The sequence below is a fragment of the Poromitra crassiceps genome, assembly GCF_964638095.1.
Source record: "Poromitra crassiceps genome assembly, chromosome: 12".
Lineage (NCBI taxonomy): Eukaryota > Metazoa > Chordata > Actinopteri > Beryciformes > Melamphaidae > Poromitra > Poromitra crassiceps.
In genome coordinates this window covers 17,458,200-17,480,784 of record NC_139632.1, presented here as the reverse complement: position 1 = coordinate 17,480,784, position 22,585 = coordinate 17,458,200, and the positions used below count along the sequence as shown (strand labels likewise).

The window sequence follows — 22,585 nt, the reverse complement described above, 5'->3', positions numbered from 1 at the left end:
TGGGAGGCAACAACTGCAGCAGTCTAGACGCCATCATTTGGAAATGGAAAAAGCCGGGGGGTTCTAACTACCAAGAGTCTTTAGAACTGGGCAAGAAGGATTTAGATGCAGGACAAAGGAAGGATGTCTGCACACTTCACAAGCATACTTTGCAAAAAGGCAAACAAACGATTTATAGAGACTGGCTGGAGCAAAATATTCTGTGGGCTGACACAACAACAGAACTCTTCAGTCGTCATGCATAGAGGCATGGCAGAAAACCAGTCAGTTTATCACCAAACTAACAGCATCCTTATGAAGCATGGTGGACTCAAAGCTCAAAGCTATCAAACTGTTATTTGATCAAATTGATTCTTGGTTAAATTTTAAAATGGCTAATGCTTGTAAGCTGCAAGGCAGGGCGGTGTAATTAAAAGGGCACGCAACAACTTAAGAGTGATGACTAAATTCCTAATGACAATAAAGACACAAATCACCAATTTCCCATTGGAAGTCAAACCTGTGAAGTCAAGAGTCAAATCTGTCTTCCACCAACAATAATAACCAATAACAATAATGCCTTCAGAATAAAAGACCTTTGAACATACAGTAAACCCCAGAGGAGTAGACGAGCACAATGTGGAGGAAATACTTTCATATGACAAAACAATAAAAGGAAGCAGATTTATTGCTCAATTGATAAAACATTTAAGGGGTGAACACCTTTTTGAAGAATTTCATTACAGGCTGTTTTTTGCATGCCTTTTGATCAGTTCTTACTTTGAAGATACAACAAATCACACAATTCCCCAAACTTAAACAAAAAATGCATTGGAAAAAAACGTTCCAGCAGTGGTTGCTTATGTTATGTCCTGTTGATTTTTGAGGCGGGGCTTCTCAGAGGCTATAAGAGTCACTGAGACTGTCTACTAGGAGACCATTTCCAATTAATTAGCATCACACGAGGTCTGAGTTTTATTAAACAAAAAATACTAAATGGAGAATTAGCCTAATGTATGTGCTATCAGAAATAAATCCTGCTTGTTTTCATTACTGCACTCCCATCTAGTGTCTAGCCACAGAACCACACTATCAGGGACTGTGACAATGCTCATGAGACTTGTTTATCAAATGAATTAAAAGTATTCTGGTTATTACTGGGTATTATGGGTAAAGGAAAAAAATTGAAGGATATTGTATAGAAGTCCTTTCATCTACAACTCCCAAATCTCTGAAAATACAGATATACTTCACTCCAATGCATGTTTACATACACTTAGTTAAGACATACATTTTAGCATTTCAAAAAAACATTTGAGCTTCAAATTACATCTTATCTTGAGTGATGATACTGGCAGTTCTCAAATCAAGAGCTCAGTCTATCAATTAATATCAGCATGGCTAAAATATCTCAAATCCCATGTTATGACTATTGATGCTGACATTTACATTCATGATAAGACCTTAAAATAAGTCAACGTTAAACAGTGACAATCACTTACAAGATATTGAGTGGTAGCATCCAAATATATTTATTTTAATATCGGTTCTTACTTCTTTTCGCCCCAGTTTATTTATTTTTTACACAGACTGCAAATCAAACTGGATTTTTTTTTAGGGGGGGGGGGGGGGGCAATTACTTTCAGTTAAAAAGCTAAATCCACTGAAATGTTCTGATAATGTATACTATTATGAAAAGCTGCTTCAGATTCAGGCTAGCATTTAACAGATAATGAAATATCCCTTTGTGGGTAATTCAGTAATGAATATCCAAGTCATTATCCAAATAATACAAAAATGACCGCATTTTGTATCATCATTTTAAGTGCAAACAACGGTACCTGTTCAGGGTCAGGTAATGAAAAAACAAGTGGATATTAATAACAGAATAATTATATAGGCTGTTATTGTAATTTTGTATGTTGAAACGGTTTCAAATTTCATATCCATCCAAACCATGGAGAAACTTACATACACACTTAAACAGTGGACTTTAAGTCATTTTTACTTGTGCTGATATGAATGCTACTTATAAAAGGAATACATTTACATTTCTTTCTCCTTCACTAGCAAAAGCGTCACTTTAAATCATACAACTCTGGAGATTAAAAAATAATAACAAATCAGCAAATGTCTTGTCGTCACAACTTAAGTCTTACACCTTTGGATCCCTTTGTGTGAGGTGATTGAGGCAGACAGAGCCTCGAGATTCCCCTCCTTCTCCGAGTCCTCCCTGAGAGGAGGCACCGCCCAGGCCTCAGCCCTTCCCTCCATGCAGATTCCTGGCGGGAGGGGGATCAACAGGAGGGGTAGACACACATGGATCTCACACATCGCTTCACACCCGAGTCTGCCTTTAGTGCACCTGCCGAGGAAACAGAGGCACTCAGATGCCCACCCTACAGCAGGGAGAGGCTGGAGGTCACCACTTTGATGTATGGTAGCCTATAGGAGCGATAGACAGCTCGCGGGGTGAGATGGGGGAATGTTTTTTTTGTTTGTTTGTTTGTTTTAGGAGTTATCTGCAGAGTTCTCATTGCTGGTTGAGCTTGAAGACTGAGGAGTAGAGGAAGAGGAAGATGAAGAGGAGGTAAAGTTCATCCCTGATAGATCTGGAGGGTTCAGTGCGGTGTTCTGTCCACTCAAGCTTTTCCTGCACACTGGACAGGTGTCATGCTGGAGGAGAACGACAGTAAAAAGAGTGTTATTACAAAAACAAAAACAATTCCCAGTTGTTGTTGTTTTCATTGTTTTTCATCAATAACTGAATAGAAGAGTGGGAAGAGCAGTGAATGGCTGTGAGTACAGATGTGTATTACCTGTTCCAGCCAGGGCACGATGCAGTCATTGTGGAACATGTGATTGCATGGAAGCTGCCGCACATTTTCTCCAACACTGTAATCTTCTTTACACACTGGACACTCTAACCCTGAGGCTGAAAGGCACAGTGAGTTACATGTGTAAAAGGTCTTCCAATTGTGAGAAAAATACCAAACCTGTCAAGCGAGAGTATTTTCACACCCATCGGGAGTTTGTGAGTTGACGCAATGCAGTGCAGTGAGTGAGCACGATGTTCCGACTTACCAACATGCTCCTCTGTGACTTGTACTGTGGGGAGGCTCTTTATTTTATCCCTATCGGCAGGTGGTGGTCCCGTGTTCTCAAACTGGTTTAATAACTAGAAAGGAAACAAATAAGTGGAAGATTGTAAAAGAAATAACACATTTACTGAAAAACGTGTTACGGACCAGAGACATTCTGGCACATTGTCTAAAATCTTTCAAAGTTAAAAAATTGAGAGCAAAGAAATGTGTTCTACTCTATGAGCAAGGTATTCACGATGTACAAACAGTTGGAAATACCTGTGTTATGATTGCATCTAGTCCGTTAGCACCCCAGGCATAATCCATAGGATTTGAGTGAAGAACGCCCCTTTGAAAAGAATAATTTCACATTAGAACATATAATTTGTTTGTTGATTTTCTTTCTAAATTGTATTATCTAATTTATTACATTTTATTATTGCTATGCTCCAGATACTCACCAAGGTCCACCACCAATATTTGGCACTGCAGTAGGTGCAATTATTCCATTCACTAGTTGCTGAATGATTCTACATAAGAGAACAAAACATACAGATATGACACGTTAGCAGAATAAAATGTCGGCATTACAGTCTTAGCTAGACAGTCTGTAAAGTCCACTGAGACGTGCTTGTGAATTAGGGCTATACAAATAAACTTGACTTGACGTAACATATAACATTTCTGAACCAAAATCGGTTGCATATCACGTTTCTAGATACGTGAATATTATCGATATACACGTCATAGAGTCTAGCGACTGTCTGTACCCCGTCTTAACAAGCGAGAGAACGCCAGTTCGGCTCCTGAGCGAGGCACATTGTGTTCTGTTTTTACTGTCCGTTTTAACCGGTTTTAACCCCAACCCAAACCATAACGCTAACCTTAACCAAGTTGATTTAGTTGCCTAAACATAAGCAACATTGTTTTACTTGCCTAAACATAAGCAAAGTTGTTTTATTTGCATTTAACGTTGGAAAGGCAGCAAGGTTTCAAATTTACCAGCGTTTTGTTTCAAATTTATGTTGAGATTGTACATATCCTGGTTTTCAGACATGTAAAATACCAATGTTTTACTCTGGCAATTGGTTGGAAGGAGAAATTAAACTTTGCCATATGCATTAAGACAATGTGCTAGCTACAGTATTAGGGAAGTTATAAATAAAGGCTAGGGGAAAGAGAGACTACTGAACCAAGAGTGACTGAGAATAAAAATGAGTCCCTCAATTCACTGATCTGAGCAGCTGCAACCATTTATCAATCATCTTGTTGTCATCTATTAAATTAATCTGCAACTATTCTGAAAATCGATTAATCGGTTTGAGTATTTATTTATTTAAGAAAAAAGGAGGTACAAATTCTCTAATTCCAGCTTCTTAAATGTGAACATTTTCTTGTTTCTTTACTCCTCTATGACAGTAAACTGAATATCTTTGGGTTGTGGACAAAACAAGACGTGAGGACTTCATCTTGGGCTTTGGGAAACACAGATTTTCTGACATTTTATAGACCAAACAATCGATTAATCGAGCGAATAATCGACAGATTAATCGACAATGAAAATAATCGTTAGTTGCTAGTGCTAGTGCTACTCCTTACCCCTCTAAAGTGGGCACTCCCTCATTCCTCCCAGCTTGCCGTCGGGAGCCATGACGACCCCTGGGTTGCCTGGCGCCATATCGCTGCCGCGACGCCATCTCCCTTTCCCGTCGGTTTTCAGCATCCCGGTTGTCCTCCGTTCCCAGTCCAGCCCCGAAGTCAAAGCTGTCGTCAAAGACGCCCAGGGCAAACTGGCCGTAGCCCGAAGGGAATGTAAACAAGTGCTGGTCCACATTCTGAGACACAAAAAGACGAATGCACACAGATTGATTTGGGTGTTGTAATGTCAATAGTGGAAACCAGTAGAACATTGTGACTTTTCTACAGTCTACAGCTAACCACAACTATTTACGGTCAATAGAACACACTAGAAGGCTGACGGCAGTGTCAGCTGTCGTGTCAATTTTCTGCTGACATACTTCCTGGTTTACCAAGACCAGAATGACCTGACATCTCTTACATACATAAAAAGCTGAAGTCGATTATTAATCTGTGATAGAGGTGATGCCAAATAGCTGACGATTCGTTCGGAATCTGATTTGACTGCCACTCTCACAGTTGAATAGTCAAGAGAATAGAAACAAGGAAGAAACAAGAAACAAATAGAAACAAGGATCATTCATTCCGGCTATATGGGGTGTGCTGAATGTCAGGTTTTACATAGAATTGCTTAGATCGTGATATATAGTCTATTTTGGTATGAGTATCAGCCTATTAATACCGTAAAACCAAGTCCCAATTAAACAAACAAACCAAACAAGCTCATGCCAATGGATTTTCTGATGGCCAGATAGTCTTATTAAAATAAATAAATAAAATTGGATATTCGTATTGAACAGCCAAATCCGATTCAACGAACAGAATTCTGAGTCAGGTACAGCCCTAATCTGTGACTAAACAATGTCAACTTAAACCCAAGATGACTTGTAACATGTAACATGTGCTGGGACGTTACAATTCTATGAAAACCGTGTCAACAAAAAATGTGGATGGAAACCATTTTGGGGAAATATTATCTAACTCAGAAGCACAGAGGAGGGTATGTGACAGAGATATCTGTTTAAAGAATGAGTTCAGAAACCTCAAAAGGCTGCTGATTCTGGTCCCCGCTGGAGATGGACGACATGGAGCCATTGTCAGAACTAAAAAGGAAACAAATATTTTAGAAGTTAGGCCTAGACTTATTATTTTAATCATTATTTAAAGGATTTAAAATGTATACCACTTTATCACTCTTAATTAACATTTTTGACAGATGCTTTATATTGAATCTCTCAATGACATAGTAATTATAAATGGGGGAAAGATAACATGATCAGGGAAGCTAGTCTCAGTAAATACGCTTTTACACACCTTCTCTCCTCCAGCAGCTCCTCAATAAATCCCGAATCACATCTTGGGCACGTGTAGTCCTGTAAACAAAACACAAGGATCCAACAGCAGGGTTAGTATTAGTTGGGCTGGCAATACTGACATAAAAACCTATTCCGCTAATTCTATGAATACAATGTACATTTTTCATTGTCTTCATTCATTTTCACATTATATAAACAGCACTCTTGTATGAGTTAGAAATTTCAAATCTACATAAGACAATATTGCAATTATGTTTTGTTTTTTTAAGCACATGATCACACATCACACCCCTCAACATGTTCAAGCATGAGTGTGTCTTGCAAGCAAACAAACAAAGGATACACATCTGATTGTCCCAAATAATATTTGGGACATGCATTTGGTTATGCACAGCCCATTCCCCAAACATGAATAATCACACCATCCATCTGTCATCCAGTCATATCAGGGGTTAGGGCGTAATCACGAGCACACGGTTATAGCAAATTGGGGAATCTATCAATACATTATTTATATGGCGCCAAATCATAACAAGTTATCCCAAGGCGCTTTACAAATAGAGCAGGTAGAAGACTCTTTATTTTAGACCCAACAATTGAAACAATTCTCACATGCACTGGGAAACCTATTATAAGCCCATCCATTTCATTGTGAGGGTGAGGGACACCTTTACTATTCTATGACAGATCATTCCAGCCTGATACTGGTGAACCTCTTTACTGAATAGCAAAACACACAATAATGCATCGGTATTGTTGCTGCTTTACTGTAGGATAATTCAGCACAGGTGACCTATGCAGTTTAAGACAGATTAACCTGCTTAAGGTGCAGTGTTGACGTTACATCATTTAAGTTATGATGATGATCATCAGAGATACTACTATAATACCATCTAGCAAAAAATGTGCTAAATGTTTTAAAATGTTGATAACTGTATGAAAAACATGTAACGTTAGCCGATTTGTATCGCTTAGCTATGGTAGACAAATGTCAAGGAGCTGAGCAATACATATTTTGTAACTATGCATGTTAACACTGATGTGCCAGCTAGAGGGCTACGTAACTAGGCTAACATTGGGTAGCGTTAGCATGATATAGAATGGACTCGAATAGACTGGACTCAGGAGGCAGCTAATGTTAGCTGGCTAGCTGTTGTTGGCTACACTGGGGCTCTCCACTTGAGCAAGAACAGCGGCTGTCGTATTTCCCTCTTGTCAGATAACGTTAGTCTCTATTCTTACTTTTCCTTCGTGCTACTTACGGGAAGCCGAGGACTAATCTCTGCTGAACATCTGTGACAGAAGAACCGGTTGGGCCATGGAGGAGCTTCAGCCATCTTTAGCTTCACTTCAAACAAGAGAGGAGCAATGGCTACGGAGCCCCGAAAAGGACAATATTCCCTTCCTGGAAAATACTACGAACATGTGATTAGGGTGACTTTAGCCCCATCTAGCCTACGAGATCTTCAGGCATGGGGAAATATACACCTAAAGATCAGTGTCGCATCATGTTATATTTAATACTGTTGTGCGTTAATGTTGATATTCTTGAAATTGTGCGTTTATAGTAGCTAAACCTTTCCCTTGCAGTTTGAGAGAAACGCTATTCTGCGTTATAAAATATTGCCACATGGTGGTGCCTTTGTGCATAAAGTGCTGTGGTAACTTCTGTATTTCCAAGTGAAGCTGGTGGATGAGAGACAGGTATGATGTGAGATATCCTTACAGTTTAAATTGTATGTGACCGTGTCACCTTGAATCAGTTTACACTGTCTAAATTAGCATGCATTAGAAAGTTTGGAAAAAATTAGCACTTAGTGCATCAATGATCAGGACCCGGTTTTCTGAGGTATTAATCTATCATCTATCTAATTATCTTCCAACCAATATCACTGCATGGTGCATGGTGTCCCTCCACACCTCTGAGCTCATATGAGTCAGCCCATGACGACTCTGCCCATTCACTTCAGGTTGCCATATTACATTTCCCCAGCTACATGAAAAGTAGAGATGTGTTTTTGCTATCTGGCATTGCACTAGATTTATCTTGCAACTTGTGTTACTTTTCCATTGGACCATGGACAACCACCTCTTCACATCTGATGTTTTAAAAGTATTTTGCAGTCTATTTTTTATTAGCCATAGCCTACATCAAGGCACACATATGGGTTTTTATTCAACGCTTGCATCAATGGACAATCATGTTTTGAATCCTTAATTTTAAGTGTCAGATCTGAGAAATAAAGCAGTGAATATTTAACTGCCAACCAGGGAATGACGTCATTTCTTTGCACATGAACATCCCGAAGGCCTCACTGGCGCTCCTGAGATAGCTGTCAAGGTCTAAGAGAGGAGTTATATAAGAAGTGGAAGGTAAATAATTGATACTAAAGGCTCCAGATGTGTTTTTATTTAGTTGTAAATAAAATTGCCCTTGATATTTAACTTTTTCACAGGTAGCCTATCGTTAATGCTATCACTGTAACTGCTGATTTATGGCTAACTGTGGCAGGTTTGTAAGATGTCCAATATGCAGGGGTTGAGTTTACTGCTCACTTAATATTCTGCTTGCCACCACTTGTTGAGAGTAAGTAGGAGTTCCTATCTGACTGCCCCACAGCCAATCACAGCTCTGAAGCCGTCTGGCCTGATTTTATGTATAATGTCATAGGCTTTTAACACAGATGTATGTAAACAACTCCCGGTGGATCTTCAGCTATGTGGAGTAGAGACAATTAATGGTCATTAGAAATAAATAGTTGAGGAAGGCTACAATTCTGAAACCACGAAGGTGTGTTAGCCTATAGATTTGGATGAAATGTGTTTTGTGTGTATCATCCATGTTGCCAAAATACTGGAGTGTAAAAAGTCAATGCACAAAAATATGTTCTCTTATGTTGTGCCTATACCATAAATTTCCAAAGTGAAACAATGGATTCATTTCCTACTTTCTTATTGAATCTGCACCCCTCAATTTGAACTTTACAGATGTTTTGAGAGCTGACAGGAGAGTATGACGTGCTATAATACAAATAAAGTTAGCCTTGCCTTGCCTATAATGTCTTCTCCTCTCCTCTCGCTCAGTGTTGTGTCTGAGCTGGCCATGTGGGAGTGGGAAAGACACGGCTGTCCCATGGGCTGAGATTAGAGAGGCTCTGATAGCACTGAGGTTTGCTATGTCTGCCTGGCTGAGGTAAGCTATTGTCCCTCTGCACGCAGTGCGTCACCGTCGTCCCACTCCACTGCTCATTGTTGCAATGCAATCTGGGGAGTGAGTGACTGAGGGGTCAGAGACAGGTCATGTGAGCGGTAGAAAACAACTTTGCCAGACTCAGTACCTTCCACATCGTGTAGTTCACGTCACTGCTAATCTGGACTTGTGATGCCTTGTCCACACACACACACACACACACACACACACACACACACACACACACACACACACACACACACACACACACACACACACACAAAATGTCAGTGAACAGCACTGCTATTGAGGTCGTGTAATACTAAACTGTGGCCTGCTTCTAAAACAATCTACTCTACTTTGTGATGTGATGTGATGTGGACGAGGAAACAACACAGAAGATTCCCACGGGTCTCACACATTCAAGCCTCTCTCAGTTTAACAGTTTAACAGTCTGTGAGCTTCTGATTATAACATTCTCAGTGTTGTAAATAGTAATTCAGCTTGATCTGTGTCTCAAACTATGCTATGTTGGCTCGTTGAATTTGAGGGATTTGGGCCAGGAAAGTCCTTGAAAAGTCATTGAATTTGATGTTTAAAAAGGTGTGGGAACCCTGGTATTATTTCACAGCACTTTATGACACTGCTAAAATATATGTATCACACAATATCAAACTGCACACATATACAAATACAATGACTTAGGGATGCATCGTGCACCGATGTGAAAAATTTGGCCGATGCTATAACCGATATTAACCTTGCTGTTGGACGGTAAATTCCTATTAAATGCCTATAACACTCCATGTAGCTTATTGGGCTGCACTTTTCTTTTTGCCTTTCTGAAGATTGATATGACCGCTACTACGCATACTTACACTAAGTCCAATTCCTCGTATGTCATCTTTAGGCTACATATTGTGGCAATACAAATTATTCTGATTTTGCTCATCGGACCGATACCGATATATTAAAAAAAGGACTGACATCAGCCGATACCTACTGTATATGATTCTTGATATACAGTATCGTGCATCCCTACAATGATGCAATATTTGTTGTTGCCTATACCTAGTTTTATTACCGTTTGATTCTATTTCACACATGCATAAGAAGCAATTAATAAAGACAGCTGGCTGATATGCTGCAAGGGACACTGCTGCTTTTGTCACTCCATAGAGCTGTTCCAGACGTTCCAGCTGGGAACGTCTGACCCTACACAGTTCCACTGGGCCCCTAGATCACACTCTCTCTCTCTCTTTCACACACACACACACACACACACACACACACACACACACACACACACACACACAGCAATAACAGCCGCCTCCTGGAACGTCCTGGGCCTCTTAGTCATGCGTCACTTGTTTTCAGTCCCACCCATTGAGAACTCTGTCTCCCTCTAGACACACTCTTGTTAAGGTCATGCATCACGAGAGCTGTGCATCGTACACACACACACACACACACACACACACACACACACACACACACACACACACACACACACACACACACACACACACACACACACACACAAACACACACACACACACACACACACACACACACAGAGAGAATCCCTGGAAAGACAGCAAGAAAGCTGTAAATATCAACATTAGCGATGGAAAGATTGTTCTTAAAGAAATAAATAGAAAACCTAGTCAACACGTTAGGACATTGCTCACATTTGAATCACAGCAGGTTCACTTCTCCCCTTGGATGATGTGTCCCATGTTGCTACAGTGTTTTTCCCCTCGGCTTGTGATCAGGCAGTGTCACAGTCTAGAGTAAAAAATAAATAAAAATCACATGGCCTTGGTACATTAGTGTTTGAAATGACATCACTTACCAGCTAACAAAATATAGATGTTCCTAGCGGAACATATGTGCGCAATTAGCAGCGTCAGTCCAACCTTCTTTGTCATAGTGTTTGTAGTCACTGGGATGTTCCCTTATGACTCCAGGGATCTTGATGTTATCTGCCTTCCGTGACCCGTTGTTGTTCACTAGAATATGGTGCTTTGTCCTGATCATGTAACTCGTCAGACTGTTGTGTCTAAACTGTGTTGTAATCCATTATATATCATCTGCAAATGTGTCACTTCAACAGATGTGCTACAAGTCACTGTCACTTCAAGTACATTCACAACTTGACATGAAGGATATCATATATCACAGACAATCATAGACAGTGTGCCATGAATGTGATTCTAGTTCAGAGTTGTTGTTTTTAAAATTTCACTCTGCCTGTTTCTGATTTTGTTGGGGATGTGATTCTGAACTATTGCACTGAAATAGAATCTGAGATAGTATCTTATCAAGTGCAAATCAGACGTGTTAAATGGGCTTTCTCAATACTGAGTGCAGAGAAAACACAAAACAGTACAATTTCTCACCAATTGAACTGACCACCGAATAGTTTCTGAGAAATTTATGTTTTTGTTGTTGTTGTTGCTGTGTGTGTGTGTGTGTGTGTGTGTGTGTGTGTTTGTTTGTGTATGTGTGCACGCCTGTACTGTGTGTATGTGTACCACTATCCACACATGTACGTGAGATTGTGGGTGTGCTTATGTCTGTGGTCCCTTCGCTGACGCATCACCTATCTGTTTGGGTCACACCTGATAGAGGACTGTTTGTATGTGTGTGTGTGTGTGTGTGTGTGTGTGTGTGTGTGTGTGTGTGTATTTCCTCGCAGACTTGTATTGCTTACTCTTGTTGCCTCTACAGTGAACAACAGTGAAGCTAATTACACCAGTTACTGCAGTCTCCTAATCTAAAACTGACCAGCCTGTTTACAAGGCGAATAGATGCCACATGGGCCTTCCTGCATGCTGACTTCATTGGTGGTATGTTGTCATGCCACAACAAGCAGAGGACCTCCTGCAGTTGATTTGACCAAGTGTGTCTTAGTGGCTATTGTGGCTAAAAATGCTGGTAATGCAAAATCTGGACCAAGCAGAATTCCCACTCTTGTGTTTGCTGAATTTGCACATCAAAAATAATGCATGAGAATTTTAAGGGACCTCAACCAACATTCCATGATAAATAAGCAGGTATTTAGGCTCTATCGGGCCAACACTTATTAAAAAAAAAGTGTATTACAGCCTTATTGTGCCTATGTGAGAGCCACCTTGTGGTCATGGCCTGGTATGTTCCCAAGCCTTAAATTGCACAAATTTGACTGGGAGTTGTGAGTGTGTGTAGCCTCATTATCACACTTGACTGAAAGCAGCTTGATATTTCAACATGTGGACTAACCAGACTTAATTCAATCATCTTGTCATCACCGAAGCAGGGCACCAATCCCACGCTATGTATACTTGTCTCAGGCACGCATCTGTTCCCCGAACACGCAAAGACCCCCGTGACTCTCAGAGGTTACTTAAACCTTGATCAAACCACATACCAAAGTGGGTTCATCAAATATTTTGTATTTCACAAAACCTTACGGAACATTATATTGTATTGGCAGTACTTTGTCCTTCTGCTAGGGATATTACCAATTTACATGCCAGACCACACACAGACACCCAGAGCCAGAGAGGCTGTCCCAGAGGATACCGTCAGGAAATGAAACAATTCAACAAACCTAATTGCGGACAATTAGCATTTGCACACAACTTCCTCACTCTTATCTCTAATATTGATGGCCTGATCCACCAACTCACTAACGTTGTTCATTTGTAGTCGTGTAGAGTTGTTGTTGTTGTTGTGGTTGTTGTTGTGGTTGTTGTTTGGAGTGTGGTGGTGAAGTTGGTTTCCTTGCTAAGCCTGGCAACACAGTGCAAGGTTTCTTTGAACTAATTCAATAGAAATTGTCTTGTCTGCTGCAGCTGGTAGACATCTTTTTAAAGAGCAGTGTGCTTTGAGAAAGCATGGTAACAGACATGCAGGTCAAAAAGGTTTCTTCTTGAACCTCTAAACACTTGATTTGATGGAAATTTGTCATAATGCTTCTGCCATAACATTCTAGGGATGAAATTACAGTTTTGAACATTATTTCAGTGTTGAGTGTTATTGAGTCTTGATTGATTTGACACTCAAGTGTTATTGAGTGTTAATAGCCTAGTGTTGATTGGACTCATGCAGGCAGTGTTGATTTTAACATTTTCAGAGTGAAATTAGCACTGACAATTCTACTGTGTATTGGTGCTGTCTGATTAGATTGTCATCCAGACAAAATAGTTGGTTGTTAAACATTTATCTACCAGGACAAGCCAGCTGATTGGTGTAAATTGCCACAAATTACATTATATTACCTTTTGTAGAGACCATGAAGATCATTTGTAGTTGTTTAGATATGTAATAATAAAGGCTAGGGCAGGCCCTAATATTTATGGCCTGTTCTGTCAGTATGATAATAATTTGTCAGAAGTTAAATGAAATGTGCACATGGAAGATTTTATACAATTGAAAGACATGCCATGAAATAAAGTGAATCCGGGAAATAACGCTTGAGAAAGATATTTTCTGATAGAGTGACGATAGATCTGATATCTATTAGTTTCAGATGTGTGGGTCGGAGCTGTTTACGATCCAGTGGCGTGATGCAGAGCGTGGGTGGTCTCTCCGAACACTCTGCAGCGCCTGGTTTCATCACAGCATCAGCCCAGATCAACTGTTGGCTGTTAACGTCTACTGGACGTTGTCAGGCGCTTTGGAGGAAATGAGACACCATGCGGATGTTGTGTGTTGAGAAAGAAGCTTGACATATCGCAGCTAAATGAGCAAACATCTCTGAAATGTCAGTGTGTGCGTCACATTATCCCTCCATGTGTTTGCGGGGATATAAACAACTCAGCCAGAGATGATGATGCAATGTGTGAGACTGATCCCATGCTCAACAGGTGAGCTCCACAAACCCAGAGAGGTGGGTGAGACATCAGTGAGGACTACAGCCATGATGACCACAACTACACACTCATGACAGACACTAGAATCAGACCTCAGAATTCGACTATTCACTTGTTGACCCCTCAATCAAATGAGCACCCCAATATGGCGTTGCAGGCTCTGGTCAAAATGGCCCTACTTGTTCATACATGTAGCAATCACAACAAAACCGCCTTACACACAAGGTTGTTGTCTGTTGAGTAGGGCTATTCCTGTTCTTAAATATTGCTTAGTTTCTAGTTCCGAGCTGTTTTTCTTTCATGTCAGAGCTTGTAATTTCTGTTCTTCCGGATGTGTAATTACAGGTTTCCACCCATAGACGCAGCAGAGAGGGTGCTGTTTCCACCCTGGGAAGCGGAAGAACAACAATGGCCATTTTCAATGGGAAAGACAGGCGGAAAAACAGAAATGACAGGCTCTGGCATAATTACAATGGCTCGGTATTGGAAACTACGTAATATTTGAGGACACAAATTGCCCAGTGCGACAAACTTGTGCGTAAGGCAAGTACTGTTTTATTGTGATTGTTATGCTACATGTACAGTAGGGCCATTTTGAACGGAGCCTGCAACGCTATTGGGGTGCTTATTTGAGACTATGATTGAGTGGTCAACGAGTGAATAGTCCAATTTGGACACACACACACGCACACACACCCCACACACACACACTCCAACCCACAGCATAAAATCCAGACTCCAGCAATGAATGTCCTACAGAGATATACACTATAATCCCAACCCAGTGCTTAGACACACACACACAGAGACAATCCCATTCCCCAGTTTCAGGAAGTCAAGCTGCTATCTAATTGCCCACACAACACTCCATTATGTGCATAAAAAAGATTGAAATATAGAGCATGGCGTGCAAAAAAGCCCTGAGGTCTCATGCCTGGTGTAATTAGAATAGCCTTGAAATGCCTCATCATACGTTTACCCTGTGGTTATGCCACCATTGTGTGACTAGGGGGCGCATCATAGCCGACGTCAGACGGGCTGCAGCGTGATGATATATGGGATTAGGCTATTCCTGTCAGAGTCATACTGACTACAGGATTTTATTTGCTTTGAACTACTGTATCTACCTATTTGGATAGTTTTCCTGGATTCTTAAAATGTATGAAAATTGTTGTCTTAATTGTTTTCATTGTTTTGTTTGTGACCACAGTCATTTCAAGATATGTACCCCAAGGTGTGCCAAACTCCTTATCCCAACGGGTGTTGATTGCAAATTCCTCATGGGTTGCCACCTTATAAAAAGTATGACCAGAGACATTGGTTTTTGGTTTGGTGGGTTTATTGTGTGGGTCACAAAAGAATTTACAGACACCTCAGACTCCATAAAGGTATGGCAACCATTGCCTTGGACATTAATGATATTATCCTACATGAGGTATAGATTAAGCAGTTATCTGGAATACCGTATATCTCATGTTATTCCATATGATGAGAAACTGAACTGAACTCATCGACAAGCCTCCATTTGCCCAAACAAAATCAACTCCGGTGCGGCACAATGAGGCCATGTCTGTGTGCCTGATGACAGGATCTGACTCATATGTTTGTGTGCCAGTGTTAGAGAGCTGTGGTGTCAAAGTGCGCTACACATTCCTTTGCACAATTCAATACTGTACATGATTTTATTTTGAAGGTATAGAAAATAAATTCAAGAGAAAGCTAATTTTCGTGTATTGTATGTGAGGACACGACAACAAACAGCCCCTCGGTGGCATTGTTATTTTCCCTTTGCAAACAAACAAAACATCTAATTCCATTCCCAATGTAATAAAAGGGTACTTGGACAGGAATATAAACATCTCCCTAAAGTTGAACCAGATGCTGCATGGCGCAGTGCAGGAGTCAGAAGAGACAGGGAGAGAGAGAGAAAAACAAGGGAGGTACTTCACACAGGAAAGTGAGTCAGTGCCCGAGCCTCTGCACTTTGAAACATTCATTCCTCAATTCCTTCGCCCTCCATCTTTGACTCACCACCGCTCCCACCTAATCTGGAGCAGGGGGACATCCCCCGGGAGACAGGGCAGAGAAGCTGCTCGGCCTGGCTTTGATTCTCCGCTGCCTCCCATAAGAGGCCTTGAGAAGGTCGGTCAGAGAGGAGACCCAGCCACTGCACGCATAGCAGAGGAGGCCCAACTACTGACACGCACACACTGAGCCCCAGGCTGCCTGCTGAGACACCCCAGACACAACTATATCACCATGATGATCGTTTGGGTGACAGGAATTGGCATGCAGTGTATGAAGACTACTGTATATATGACTATATATATATACTGTATACACACACACACACACACACACACACACACACACACACACACACACACACACACACACAGGTATATACATATACAGTTACAGTAAATTGTGAGTATTGTCTATTATGAGAACCAATGGCTTTGGATGAGGATGAGCATGTTCCACACTTTAACCAATTATATATTAATAAGTAAAAAAATAAATAACAAGACAGATTGTGACAAATATTATACTTTATGTTGTTTTTTTAAATGGCAGTACAAAAATACAAAAATAAGTTGATGCATTTGTCATTCAAATTTCACAGTACATACACAGGCACATGAGACTGTTATTTACAAGATAATCTGCGTGCTTCATGAAAATGTTCAGTAATACACTACAGCGATTGTTAAAAGCATGTGGACAACATCTGTTTTGAGTTTCAATTTTTAATAAGATCACTTTGACCATTGAGGATTGGCCATCTGTATAGATATCTATTTTTTTTTATAGGGGCAGCAGTGTCAACAATGAACAGATACATTCATCTGTGATGGCAGTGGGCCTATAATCAGGTGGGTTCAATTGGCCTAAGTCGTGCTCCATTCCCAGACAAATTTCATTTAGCGTTCAATCAGACGAAGCTAATTGCATTTGTCTGTCCAGGAAGTTCTTTAAAACTCCCAATCATTTCAAAGCAGCCAAACAGCGTCGGAATGAACTGGCATGACCTAGAAAATACATGGACTAAACAAAGCCAAGACTTCAACAGAGGAGGTATTGTAGAGGGCTTGGGGTTGAACCAACACTCTTATAAAACTCCTACAGACACAACTAAACTGTTAATTTTACTGGTCGACGGGTGGCCCAGAGTTTTGATCAGGATCCAGAGTAAACATGTGTGGGGGGAGAGAGAAGAAGGGACAGAGAGACAGGAGAGGAGATACTCTCCAGTTTTGTTTGGGCTGAATCCCCTCTTCACCTCCGGACAAAGCCTAAAAGCCAGACAAGATTAACTGCAGTTGTCCTGTTTTTGCTTGTGGTGAATTGAAGACACATTGGCAGGCTGTAATGTGCTATCAAGTTTCCAAACACATTAGACTTGCTTGCCATACTGCTTATAGAGGAAAAGAGGTTGTTTGTGTGGGGTGTGGGAAATGGATACTGTAAAAACGGTAAAAACCTGTAAAAAATTAAGCAATGCCAGTGACCATTATTATACAAACACAACAAACAAAATAACACAATAAATACAATTCTTGCACCAGCTTTTCTACGGATATACGGATTTGTATACAGGATAAAACCATAAATAGAGCTTAATACCTTCTCCAATAAATAGCAGTGGTATTCTATTTACAATATGCACACATCTCCCACAGAGCCCATAACACCTTACTCTCTCAAGACACATGCCGTCATCCACCCTTCATTCTACAACTTGACTCACAATCAAACACAGATTGGAAAAAACAACAACCACTTAGGTTGCTTTTATGGAAGAGGCAGTAGCGCCACAGTATGTCTTCCAATAGGATCTCCCATATCAAATGTATTGTCATTCTATGTACAAAGGGTAGCGTGAGTGGAGTGAACTCAATCAAAAGATGTCATCATTCCCCTTTTTCACTTCCCACCCAATTCACCCATTGTGTGTCTAAAAGGCAGGAGGTAACACAGGTGCAAGCAAAGCATTAATGAGGGTTTCCAACTTCCAATCCATTTGAGGTGATCCAGTGACGGGGGCCCTCGTTAATGTTTTGCTTCCACCCGTGTTACTTCCTGCCTTTTAGACACAAAATGGGTGAATTGGGTGGGAAGTGAAAAAGACTAATGGGAAGCTAGTGGAGCGACACGTAGAGAGGTTTGTTGAACCAACCCATCTCCTGCACGGGGAGTTAGACTGCATTTTCCTCACTGCCCTCCAAATCCTGAGGTTTCCTTGGGGGATCTGCACGACAGAGAGAGAGAGAGAGAGAGAGAGAGAGAGAGAGAGAGAGAGAGAGAGAGAGAGAGAGAGAGAGAGAGAGAGAGAGAGAGAGAGAGAGAGAGAGAGAGAGAGAGAGAGAGAGAGAGAGAGAGAGAGAGAGAGAGAGAGAGAGAGTCAGAACGAGAGTCAGAATGTTTCTGAAGTTTAAGGGACTGCATGAGAGGTATAAAATCACCATTGGCTCACTGATTCGAAGTACATATTTGAGAGGTAGAGAGACAGGCAGACAAACAGAGAGAAGGAGACAGTGCCACAGGAGGCTTACTGTTGCAGTGGCCATAGTGGCGGACTCCTATGGAGCGACCGAGGTAGCAGGTGGCCCGGCGGAGGTGGCAGGCACTCGGGTAGGTGATGTTGTCATTGCCGCAGATGGGCTGGTCACTTGTGATGGGTTTGGGGCAAGGCGTGGTGCGACACATCACACAGTGAGCACTGTTGGTCTGGTCGGTCACACAGGTGTGAGTGCCTGGACACACCACATTGGAGCACGACTCTGTACAGGACATGAACAGGGACAGTTCGTCAAACGTCACATGTTGAGTACAGTAGAATAGCTTGGAAGCAGTGCAGGCTAGATACATAAGAAGAAGAAGCGTTGAATCCATGAAATGAAGCACTAAGCATGTACAACTCAAGTATACAGATTGCTTACTTTTGCACTCTCCTTGGTACATGACCTCCAGGTCGGGATGTCCCATGCAGCGGGCCATCAGCAGAGCGCACTCGTCCTTGTACGACCTGCCGTCGCTGCCGCACACCGCGTGCTTCTTGGAGATGTGGATGCAGTCTGGAGAACACACACACTGGGGCCTTCCGGTCTTCAGCTTGCAAACCTTGCCTGGGCTGCATTTCACTCCCTCACAAGTCTCTGCAAAAGCAGAATGAGAATGTGTTGAATGTGGGCGATCACTGCGCAGTGCCGGCTTAATGTTACTGTACTAACAAGTCTGCAGACATCAGGTGATCCACAGGCATTTTCCTACAAAGCAAGCATGAAGGCAGGGGTTTTCCCACACCATCACTTTTTTTTTTTTTACCTTGCACAATATTTACAATAATCACATATCTTTATTGACGGTCACACACAGGGGTGTCTCGCCTGCTGGAATGTGAGGTTGGTGTGTTTTCATAACAGTCAGATCCATCTGTACTGCTGCACCCAGACTGGGCTAAGCCCCTGCAGAGGGACAGAGGGGGCTTTGAGGCAGACAGAGTTCAAAGAGCTGTCAGAGACGTTTACAGGCTGAGAGATGGGTCTGAAACGAGGAAGCCCAGGGCTCCACTAACATATCATCACGTCAAAGCTCAGGAGGAACTGTAATCCTACACAGCACAGAGAGGCAACACCAGACAATTCACACAGCCCTCTTCCCAGGACCTTTCTGATCAGCGCCCAGTCCCTAAGATCCTGTACACCACCAGGAACCGATTTCCTTTCTCTTTAATTTCCTGTTCTCTGTTCTTTTCTACTGAACTCTCTCTCTCTCTCTCTCTCTCTCTCTCTCTCTCTCTCTCTCTCTCTCTCTCGCTCTCGCTCTCTCTCTGATAGACTATATGAGACTACAATTGAATCTTATAATTCTATAGGTGTTATTCCAGATTCCAGCAAATTTTTCTCTCAGTTGTACGATGACATGCAATGAAACGTTCAGCAACATGAAAGGTGTCATGCTAACATTTCCCTCCCACAGAATATGCCAAATGATCAAGATAGTGTTGCACATTATGGATCCCAGACGATGGCATGTGGAAGGCATTCCGGAGTCTGCAGGAATGAATGTTCTTACTCTGCTCAGGGAGGCAAACAGGACAGGAAAAAATCTAACGCACAATGAATTAGAGGAGGAAGGATAGAGCAGCCGTAGAAGGGAATTGCATTCTTATCGGAGTCTGGCAATTTCATTAATTTGCCATGAGATCGTAGCTCCATCAGATAAGGCTGTGAATGTGATTGTAAGATTAAAGTTCATTTTTATGCACATACAGATTTGTCTTTTCTTTAGAAACCTGCAGGCATCTTTTGACTATGGTCTCCTTACTTTTTACAGGTTTATTGAAACAACTGACACTCTCTGTAATTTGACCTGATGACCTAAGCTAACATTGTCCGACAGCACATTCTAACCTAACCCTAACCCTAACCCTCATCTAAATAATCGGGGCTGTTTCTCTAAGCCACGCGACAAGGCCAGAAAAACCTGGGACTGTGGTCGGGTGTATTTTCCTAAATCTGCCACTAGCTGGCTTTTTACTGGAACTTATCATCATAGCATAGTTCACAATTTTGGCCAATGATTGCATGAGCAAGTGCTCCGTATGAAAGCAGAATTTATCTCTGAGTGAACCTGAATGAACCTTGCTGAGATTCCAACAGAGGAAGCGTCTCAGGACAGCTGGGTGGAGTTAGATGGAACGCCTGGCCTAGATCCACTGCTGCATTTTGTGAAAAAGCTTCACACGGAACTCACTGTATAAATACCTTAGTAAATGACTCGGTTCAAATCAACTTCCGCCAACTCTCCAGAGAGAGACCCGAGCCATTCGATGCAAACGTTGTTTGCCCTTTGAGAAAATACTTACTGTAATACAGCGATCACATACATTCTCATTAGATGGACTCTGTATGCAAACCCTGTGTGAGTCCATCAGAAACACATGGTCAATTGCAACTTAAAGTCTGCCAAATAATACCATACCTACGCGATGATAAGCACCGTTAAAATGCCATCATAGTTTCCTATCTTCCACCTGCCAGTACTTACCTCTAAGTGCCGTCTGACAGTAGCTGTCTCAGGCCAGTAATTCAGTGTAGTGTTTATTCAGAGAGCGACTTCATAGAAGGAACCACCTGAAATAAATGTGCGTCGAAGGTTGCACAATGACCGCAGAATAGTGAAACCACTCCACACTTTGGTTAGTTAGGGGGAAGGAGTAATAACTGTTCCCTGGCCTCCATTGCATTTTCGAAAGCCAACTTGTCAAACGAATGATATGCAAATATTAATCCAGTCTGCTCTATCCAATGTGAGCCAACTAAATGTTGTAAATTGTGGGTGATAAGCACACGCAATACACAGGTGACTCATTTCTTGTGCTTAATGTACTTGGCAAATAAAACAAACTGTGTTTACCTTTGCAGGGTTTACAGGAGACGATTCCCAGGAAGCCCAGCAGGCTGACCTCATTCATGGGCAGACTAGTGTTGGACCATGCGGTGTCCAGCCGGCCCCCAGCACAGCACTCCTCTCTGGTCACCTCTCTCATCAGCACCATGTCGCACCTTTGGTCCTGACTCTGCTGCAGCCAGCACATCCCAGCTGTGGAGAGATCATAAACATAGCCTACATAAATTACTCCAACACAAACACATGGCAGAGAGGGAGACTAAGAACATAATGATAACATCTTTAAGTAAACACATTATGTTGATATATTTTACAATACGATATGTAGATATATGTTACCATTCTGAATTACTGTGCACATGACTTACTCCTTGTAGACAATAGCCATTAAAATACACATCATCCAGGCTAACTAATGCAACTATTAGGAGATTTTTACAGACATTACCTGCATATCCTGTCTCATAGATTAACATAATTTATTCCAGCCTATCCTTTTTCTCTTTGAGAATAACATGTGCATTTGAGACAGTAGGCTACACCACATTTCTAAAAGTGTCAGGTAAAAGTCAGTCCCTTTACAAACAAACATTACAATATGTGAATGTGTATTTCCTGAAAATAGTTCATACAAGAGGGGTCATGTCACCATTTTCAAAGACCTACAAATCACAAATGTAAAAAAAAAAGAAGATACTACGTCCACTCACCATTAACAGGATTCCTCCCAATTTGACACAAAGTGAGAACCACACCGAAAACAGAAATCAAGAATCTCATTGTGTTCTCTCAAAATGGCAAGTACAAAAAGTTTTCTGAGAAGTTTCCCTGGCAAATCTTAGCAAGTGATGTGTGCCTCTGGGATCTAGTGGATCACTCTCCTGGAGTAGCTCTCCCTTACGTGAATGAGTGTGTTGTGGATAAGTCATGTCGTTCCCCCTCTGTATAAATATTTAGCCCAGATGGAATTGGGCTGCTGGGATGGGCGATCCTCTCAGCCAATAATAAGCCAGGGCAGGACACAGTTGGACTCTGACTCAATTTCCAGAGTCGGGAAATGAGCCATGCCCTCCGGCGACAGACGCTGGCCACTTATATGACCTC

At 41.6% G+C, this 22,585-nt stretch overlaps 2 protein-coding genes across 2 annotated transcripts; both read right to left on the bottom strand.

Annotated features, from left to right (window-relative positions):
• Nucleotides 1-707: 707 nt before the first annotated feature.
• On the bottom strand, nt 708-7,358 carry LOC310786346 (E3 ubiquitin-protein ligase RNF126-like). Its single transcript, XM_083647542.1, has 9 exons — nt 7,279-7,358; nt 6,015-6,073; nt 5,743-5,803; nt 4,662-4,897; nt 3,524-3,592; nt 3,342-3,411; nt 3,064-3,157; nt 2,799-2,914; nt 708-2,655 (listed from the first exon to the last, which is right to left on the bottom strand). Exons 1-9 carry the CDS (start codon nt 7,351-7,353, stop codon nt 2,491-2,493), a joined length of 945 nt encoding a protein of 314 aa, XP_083503668.1. The 5' UTR covers nt 7,354-7,358; the 3' UTR covers nt 708-2,490.
• A 9,241-nt stretch (nt 7,359-16,599) lies between these two features.
• fstl3 (follistatin-like 3 (secreted glycoprotein)) lies at nt 16,600-22,414 on the bottom strand. Its single transcript, XM_083647836.1, has 5 exons — nt 22,192-22,414; nt 21,488-21,673; nt 19,009-19,224; nt 18,622-18,849; nt 16,600-18,317 (listed from the first exon to the last, which is right to left on the bottom strand). The coding sequence occupies exons 1-5, from the start codon at nt 22,259-22,261 to the stop codon at nt 18,265-18,267; spliced, it is 753 nt and encodes a 250-aa protein (XP_083503962.1). The 5' UTR covers nt 22,262-22,414; the 3' UTR covers nt 16,600-18,264.
• Nucleotides 22,415-22,585: the final 171 nt, after the last annotated feature.

What these genes read in the sequence shown, in the direction of transcription:
- LOC310786346 (XM_083647542.1), bottom strand. Translation starts at nt 7,353, where the DNA reads ATGGCTGAAGCTCCTCCATGGCCCAACCGGTTCTTCTGTCACAGATGT. An exon ending in AATATTGGTGGTGGACCTTG is followed by an intron (nt 3,412 to 3,523) that starts GTGAGTATCTGG and finishes TTCTTTTCAAAG; the next exon opens with GGGCGTTCTTCACTCAAATC. An exon ending in AGTCACAGAGGAGCATGTTG is followed by an intron (nt 2,915 to 3,063) that starts GTAAGTCGGAAC and finishes TGTGCCTTTCAG; the next exon opens with CCTCAGGGTTAGAGTGTCCA.
- fstl3 (XM_083647836.1), bottom strand. Translation starts at nt 22,261, where the DNA reads ATGAGATTCTTGATTTCTGTTTTCGGTGTGGTTCTCACTTTGTGTCAA. An exon ending in TGGGAGGAATCCTGTTAATG is followed by an intron (nt 21,674 to 22,191) that starts GTGAGTGGACGT and finishes ATCTCTCCACAG; the next exon opens with CTGGGATGTGCTGGCTGCAG. An exon ending in CTCCTGTAAACCCTGCAAAG is followed by an intron (nt 19,225 to 21,487) that starts GTAAACACAGTT and finishes CTGCTTTTGCAG; the next exon opens with AGACTTGTGAGGGAGTGAAA.